Source organism: Aedes aegypti, chromosome 2 (assembly GCF_002204515.2).
Source record: "Aedes aegypti strain LVP_AGWG chromosome 2, AaegL5.0 Primary Assembly, whole genome shotgun sequence".
Classification (NCBI taxonomy): domain Eukaryota; kingdom Metazoa; phylum Arthropoda; class Insecta; order Diptera; family Culicidae; genus Aedes; species Aedes aegypti.
The window spans coordinates 403,774,520-403,782,419 of NC_035108.1; the positions used below are offsets into that span (position 1 = coordinate 403,774,520).

The following is a 7,900-nucleotide window of genomic DNA, read 5'->3' on the forward strand; positions in this document are numbered from 1 at the left end:
AACGGTGCACTATGGGCCAGAAATAAAAATTTCGCGACAAAAGTGCAAAAACCTTTTTTCAATAAAATGAATTATTGAGATAAATTTCTCATTATTGAGAACCTGTGTGATTGTATACCAACTATCTTATTTGATTAATTACATTATTTCATTGCACTTAATGGGGCTCAATATTGTCTAAACTGTAAAACTTTAATTTCACCCTATCTTAAGAATATTTGGTTGGAGGGGAAAAATGGCAAGAAAAATTATTGTGAGCACATTTTTGGAAAGCAAATTAAGTGCATTTTACATGTCTGGTATAAAAATAAAGTTCATTTTAAATTTTAGCATTGATTTTACAATGTACCAGTAATATTCACTATATTTTTACTATTTCACCTTAAAAGTTAAGGTATTCCACCGTATTCGGCTTGCAACCAGTATGAGCTGGAAGCCTAAACTCTACTCTTTCATGTGTTACCAAAAGTTTTTGCACATATTTGCGGATGGCCGAGATACATCGGTTTCAGTACATGCGATAATTTAGTCGCTTTTTGAACCCCATATTTTTAACTTCGATGCTGTTCATACAATCACAAATTAATAAGTTTGATTGGTATAAAATAACTAAAGCAATCATAATCCACTACTTTTGAGCAAGTTTCCGTTCACGAACTAGGTGACATCAAGAAATCTGGGTTGAGTTGGTTGAAAAATTACAAAAATTAATAATTTTGCTAATTTTCTTCGAGGCCACGATTTGTATGATATGATAAGACCACAACAGGGGAATCTGTTTGAGGTTCGCGATATAAGGACTAATGCGTAGTTTCTGGACAACATCCAGGTAAAAATAACAGCTCGAAGATTTATTAAAAATAACAGATTTTTAAAGAAATATGAAACGGCTGTGATTGTTATGTGTCTATGTTTTTATGTTCAAACCGAAGTGGCTTCAATTTAATATAGACATTTAGTAGACATTTTCTAAAGAATATCATACAAACAAAATACTGTTGGTTATTTTTCAACCAGGATTAAATCATTGGAATAATATTTTATAAAAAATATAAGTAGAAACATCGAAAATTTGCCCGTTTCTAAGTTAGATGGTTCACATAGAGTGAATTGATTTTCCCTTATAGATTATAAAATAATTAGACAACCTCCTGTACTATCTTCCTAAACTACGTTGAAATATCAAAAAATACAGTATAAACGATTGAAAGAAAATATAAATAAAAATGACAGCACCGAATGGCCAGGTCAATGGCCATCAACGAAGAACGTTAAAAAATCGTTTGAATCGTTTTAAATTCCTGCCAGAAATTTCGACTATTTACAACAATCCGCGTTGTCGGGAGAACGTTACTAGTTTGATCAGATGAACTATTCATTTGTGCATCAAACAATCATCTTATTCTGGCGAAAAGAAATGAAGATTTTTAATTCTACTTGATTTATTTCAATTTAAAATGAATTTAATACGAGATCTGGACAAAAATTCACGTTTCTTATATAAGAACTTGCTGTTCGTAATCATATAATAGATTTCATAAGCTTGGGTTAACCAGATGTTCTGATGTTTTAACATATCAAGTTAGGCCTCCATTACAGCTAAAATATTTCTGACAATAATATTTCGAAAGTGATTTTGATTGAAACGCTTCAAACAATTTGAAGTGTCACATTTTAACTCAGCATATCATATACAAATATGTGATTCATATTATCTTGTTCCATTTTGGACCATACCTATATAACTTTCTGATGATTGTATGGCTTTTCCATAGGCAATGCACAGTAACAATATTCCGTTATAAAATTTTAATAGTGTATTAAATTCAAATGTACGGTGAAAGACCAATAAATACATCAAATAAACAGTTGCCAATGCATTCCAAACAACTATGATAACTATGATTACATTTTTTCATGCATTTTTTAACTGTTCTGATAAACTTAACAGTGTATCTTCAAAATACTTTGAAATGTTTGAAACATATCTTTGGAAATGTACTATACATTTTGTAAAATGATATATGAGCGAATTTGAATTAATAATGCCTTAATTCACATATTTTCCCAAATACTCTCAATCCTTATAAATATTCTCAATTCAATTCAAAATGCATCTAAGTCATCCCAAACATGACATTTTCATGCTTCCTCAAGTTTGTATTACTTTTAGGTTCATTTTTGTTCATTTTGAAGGTGTTTGGAAATTTTGTTTTCTGGCCCATAGTGCGGTGGTCGATGCGCTGACATGCCTTCAGTCTAGATCTCTCGGACGGAATCCCTGCAGTGCTATTCGTATCTTCATGGTTCATCAATACACCATTTTCCGTGGCTTTGCTTCTGCCACCACTGTTATTATTGCGATTACTTCTCCCAATTCTCGTATCTTGTTCCAAGCAGACGTTTGCTTCACATGCGTCCTCGACAATCCTTTCGAAAATCGAAATCGGTGAATGTCCGCAACGTCACCTGCTTTTTCGATTTCTTATACCGAACCCAACCACGTTTATCGTTGGCTGGTGGCTTATCCACTAGGTCTTGAATAAGAATTGGGTTTACCATATGCTGCTGCAAACTTGCAGCCTCCAGTTGTTCACAGAGATGCTCAATAGCATTTCCAAAGGGAACGAACGACGCTAATTTGGGGGGCTTTGGGGGATCTAGTTTCCGCATACGCTCCAGATTGTTGAAAAAACTGAACTACAAAAAAACAACAAGGCTTCTGATCCACGCCGCAGGCGCTCTCCAACACTCCTCCTCATCACACAACCTTCAAACCGCACATCTGCCAACCGAGCTCTCTTGTCCTATAAGCTCCTCCTGGCACCGAGCTCCGCCTAGCTACCGATCTCCTCCTAGTCAACCGCGCCGTGCACCAAGCTTCTCCTGACTTCCGAGCTCGTCGTCCGATCAGCCAGCATCCGCACCTTCAGCCTCGTTCTCAGCATCTTGGCCTCCAACTCTTGGGCACCTCGTCCAATCCACCTGCCGTCCAGGCTCTACCTCCTCACCGAGATTTTGCCTCCTCGTCCAGGTCCTGTCTCATCGTCCAGGTACTTCCTCGTGGTCCCTCATTGAAGCCGCCTCATCGTCCTCCTGGCGTCCCTGGGCCCATAACCTGTTGAAATAAACGACTACAAAAAGCAACAAGGCTTCTGCTCCACACCGCAGGCTGATATCGCTACCAGCTAACTCCTCTCTTTTATTTCATGTCTGGGTATCAACATATTCATATTAACAATCTATTTCGACTACCTGTACAAGACATCTCCACTGCAGGATGTGTGATGTACCTGGTTTTCAACACAGATGACTTTGAAGAACCTCTTACGCTCTCGAGAGCAGGCCCCTTCAAGCTCTCTTGGAGTCGAACGAGGTTTTCCACGTCACTGAAACCACAAGCGTGATTCGACGCTACATACGAGCCATTTCCCTGTGAATACCGGCAACTTCTTGGAAACGCCACTTCGTGCGACTAGTTGACTCTTAGCAGGGCCGCTACACTGTTGCCCCAGCCCGTAGGGAGCCGTATTGCTACCGCTTGCGATGCATTCTGTATTATCTTCGTCTTCATAGTAATCTTTTTCGTCATCGTCATCTTCTCCTCATCGCTGCTACACTCGTCATTTAGCGCTTTCAAGTGATTTACGCTTCCCGTATCGTTATTCCTTCTGAACATCGCTTCATTCCAGGGGAGTGACATCCTATTTTTTCACTATGGGATTTGACAAGTTAAACTGTGCCTCCTTATCTGGAGCATAATTTATACTCCAGTATCGAATTCCACTCGCACATGTATATTTTTCGGATGTTTACCTTCCATACGAGGGAGTACAGTACAAAACGCATGGAGCACACATATATCTGATGAAGTTGATAAATGGTAATGAGCTACTAAAACAAAAATATTTCTTAAGATAATCAAACCAAAGAATGGACCAAAAAACAGAAGTGTGGACTTTTTTCTTCAGAACGATAGGCATGTTATGCGTTGAATTTGTGTGCTGTTGTTCGTTTTGCCACATTCGCACCAGCAGCATGGTAGAGGATGCGAACAGTGCTCATTTGTATGGGTGAACTCTGCTATCATTTTTAAGAGACAACAAAATGATGTTCTCGTAGCTATCCCTTGCTTCATTCACTACGCTTAATTTGGGTAAATCCCGTTGCTTTTCGTTTATAAGGCCGGATGGATGGGGATTTTCGGGCTTCTTCCTTTGAGCTTCCTCGTAACATCGTCGCATGTTCTGCATTTCTCGATCCAAATCGTCCATACACTTCTTGTACGACAGACGCATCGTCTTCATCTTCTCGAAATGCTCCGTTTTTTCCTCAAGGGCTCGGTGGAGCAAAAGCTTCTTCTGGGCCAATCGTGGTAATTCCTTTTCTCGCAACTCCCTCTCAATCTGCCGCCTTTTTTCCTTCAGAGCTTGTTGGAATTCCATTTGCTTTCTCCTGCGAATCGATTGTGAAACCATCGGTTACACGCGTCCTAACCGACCATTGGTTCATTCGTCGTCGATGTTTTGTTACAAGCAGAACAAGGCGTAATCGTGAAATCCAGCTCTTCCGTATCAGCGAGATTTGAGGTTTGATCCGACTGACTCATACTTTTATGAGTTTGTTCGGACTTCGGGAACTGATCGATAAATTGGAGTCTGCTTCAAATACAGTTCCCGAAATCCCTTGAGGTATGAATTAGCGTTGCAATGCTGTAAGATTTCCTAGATCGAATTCCGAAAGAATACATCTAATCATCCCTTGGGAAATCATTGGAGTAATTTGAGGAATCTTTAGAGGACTTTCTGGAGCAGTCCCAGAATATATTCTTGAAAAATATCATGCAGCTTGTCCTCGAGGAATATTTGAAGGAATCCCTAAAGAATCTATGGAGTAGTTTCAACGGAATTTCTAAAGCTATACTTGAGATTTACACTAAGATTCACAATAATATTGACAATAATATAGACTTGGATTATAATAGTGACCAAGTTTCTAAAACGAGACCTGAAACCTCTCGTGTACGGAGTTTTTCGAAGCATAAGAAACATTGTTTTATTGTATCAGTAGTTTATTGGCTTTGTACGACTATCAGCACGCATTTATGTAGGTATGTTACTCGTAAGCATTATAAGATTGGAATCCGAACATAAAACATATATCCTTATGAAATGTTGCAAAGTTCCTTACCTATTACCGAACAGCTTAGTTCGTTTCCACTTCCATCGCTTGTTCCGCCTGAGACAAGCTGTCGTCGTAAAACAGATACTCGTCCTGGTACTCTTTCATGATTTTGCTGGAACGCTTTTCGTCCAAGAACAGTGAATACACCTTGCGGATGTCCTCCACCGTAATCTCAGCCGCCTTGCGTCTCTTGCTCACTAAGCTTGCCGTTGTAATCGATTGTATGGCATAGCGCAAGCTGGTCTCGGTGGCGATTCGTCCAAGCACCATCAGTGCTTCGTTGTTAATCTGACAGTCCTCCTCTTCACAGCGAATCTTGAGAATCTCTTTGATTTCCTTCGCTGAGTAGGGCACGGTTCGGATGATGATCATTCTGTCGAGCAGATCGATCGGAATACCGTGCGGGCTGCGATAGTTCGTTCCGCGGATTTTGGTAATTCCTCGATTGGTGGCCATGATAACGACCGGCGCCATATCGCTTTCCAAAGCCCTGTTCAGAAATGAGAAGCATTCGATATCCAACATGTGAGCCTCGTCGATGAACAGCACTCCTGGGTTGATTTCAGCTTTGCCTTCTTCGCGCCATTCCATGACTTTGCTGTTGATCTGATCGCGGACCTCCTGTTTGATCTCTCCGGTGTCGCCGGCAAATAGAGCCAGAAAACCATGTGTTCTGCTGTTGATAACGTCGATTTCGTGAAGTGTGACCGTGTGAACCACTTCTTTGCGCTTCTGGAGCTCTCCTTCGGGGCATTGAACGAATCGTGTTTGGGCTCCTGTGGCATCGTAATCCCTGGCTCTGGTAAAACTCCTTCCCAGTTTACTGACCTTTCCCGATGCTTTGTCAATTGTAATAACATCTCCAGCTTGAATCTTCTCCTTCATAAAGCATTCAATGATCTTATTGCCAAGATCGTAATTTGTCTCCATATCCGTGGTTTTGATCGTTACTTTGCCAACTTTCTGTCCGGTACCGGAAGCCGGTCGGTCAATCTGGATTTCTACAACTTCACCTTCGATTATCTCCGTTTCTTCTTTGATGCGTACTCCGATACTTTTGCGCAGAGCTTGCGAAAGAGCTTCCGTTTTGTTCATTTCCAGGGAGTAGATTTCGGATCCGGACATGCTCGTAAAAGGAGTCTCATTGCCAAGAGCCTAAAATTATATCAGTTCAAATTAATATTCACACATCTCCTTTTGGCATAACAATTGTTTAGCATAATAGTCATTTGGCCTTTTTCTTCTAGCGTTAGCGTTAGCGTAGTTACGGTATACTTCGTAGATTGGAAGCATAATAGTCATTTGGCCTTTTTCTTCTACACATATATTAATTGTTGAACACATTTTTGTGAAAAATAATCTCTGATATAATATCCTTGATACCCAGGTCCATAACTGAAAGAGTTTTATTGGATACTCTTTTTTTACAAACGTGGATACCAAACGGATTTTTTTTTCCTTCCCTTCCCCCCAAACGCACTCACCTGTGCCATTCCGACGGCAATGGCCGTCTTCCCGGTGCTGGGTTCTCCGGCCAGCAGAATGCACCGTCCGGCTATCTTTCCCTCGCGCACAATCTGTACCACCAATCCAGCGGCACGGCGGGCATCCTTCTGGCCAACCATTCCCTGGGACACGGCACGGGCTTCCAGCACGTCGTCCAGCCCGAGGCCACGGATGTGCGAGTGGGCACCGATCCGCTCGATGCGGGTGATGTCCCGGACTTCGATTTTATCCAGTTCTGCCATTGTTGCGTTCGATCTTTCTTCTTGGTTCGACAACCGCTGTAAGAATTATCTGTGGAGATAAACAAACGAAACATCACATTGGAAACCACGGAAACGGTTTGGAATATTCTAGCACCATTGGTTTTGTTGCTAGGAAACTGGAATATTATCGACATCATAGAAAATATAATAAAACATGTAGAGAAATAAAACAAAAATTTCAAATTATTCAAAAATTTGATACAGGAATGTTTGTATTAAACTGCACAAACTGCAAAACGTTGAGAGCGTGTTTTCCTGGCGAACCGATAATGAAAAATATTATTTTTAACTAACAGAGCAACATCCCTTTTCAATTTCAGTTAATTTGAGTAAAACAAACCTGCTCAACGAAGCAAACTTTAGTTCCTATATTTCACAACACTATTTACGAGAGAACTATTGAAAAAACTGATAATTTCTGCGACTGCGATGCGGCTTGCCTGTTGTCTTCGAGTTTTAGGTTACGTTCTTTGTTGTGTTTTTGATGTTGAGAGCGGTTCCCTCAACCGGTTTGACAGTTTTATTACACTGAGTTTGAAAGTCACCCAAACTGCGGGTAAATTCGTTCGTTTGAGCTTGCCATAATAGAGTTGTTTTTTTAGAATGGACCGATGCTCGGGTTCACTAATTTGACGTTTGAGCGGAGCTCACTAGTTTCCATGGTCACATAAATAACACGGCACCGCTCAAACGTCAAATAATGAACTCGTGCATTGATCCATTCTATTCCGAGCTGCCAGATGATTTTATAGAAAATCTGTATCCACCAGGTTAGAAAATCTGTGTCCCATACAAAAAAATCTGTGTCCATACAAAAATCGTTGAAAGAAAATCTGTGTTCCATACAAATTGAATCTGTGTCTGAATAAAAAAATCTGTGTAATACAGATAAGTCTGTATATGTGGCAGCCCTGATTCTATTGGACACACGGTCAGAAACTTCTACC

At 40.3% G+C, this 7,900-nt stretch overlaps 1 protein-coding gene across 1 annotated transcript; it reads right to left on the bottom strand.

Annotated features, from left to right (window-relative positions):
* Window positions 1-5,053: 5,053 nt before the first annotated feature.
* LOC5573243 (ruvB-like helicase 2) lies at window positions 5,054-7,447 on the bottom strand. The gene is made up of 3 exons (XM_001654402.2): window positions 7,294-7,447; window positions 6,669-6,981; window positions 5,054-6,339 (listed from the first exon to the last, which is right to left on the bottom strand). Exons 2-3 carry the CDS (start codon window positions 6,930-6,932, stop codon window positions 5,206-5,208), a joined length of 1,398 nt encoding a protein of 465 aa, XP_001654452.1. The 5' UTR covers window positions 6,933-6,981; window positions 7,294-7,447; the 3' UTR covers window positions 5,054-5,205.
* Between the last annotated feature and the right edge of the window lie 453 nt (window positions 7,448-7,900).

What these genes read in the sequence shown, in the direction of transcription:
- LOC5573243 (XM_001654402.2), bottom strand. Translation starts at nt 6,932, where the DNA reads ATGGCAGAACTGGATAAAATCGAAGTCCGGGACATCACCCGCATCGAG. An exon ending in TTGCCGTCGGAATGGCACAG is followed by an intron (nt 6,340 to 6,668) that starts GTGAGTGCGTTT and finishes ATATAATTTTAG; the next exon opens with GCTCTTGGCAATGAGACTCC.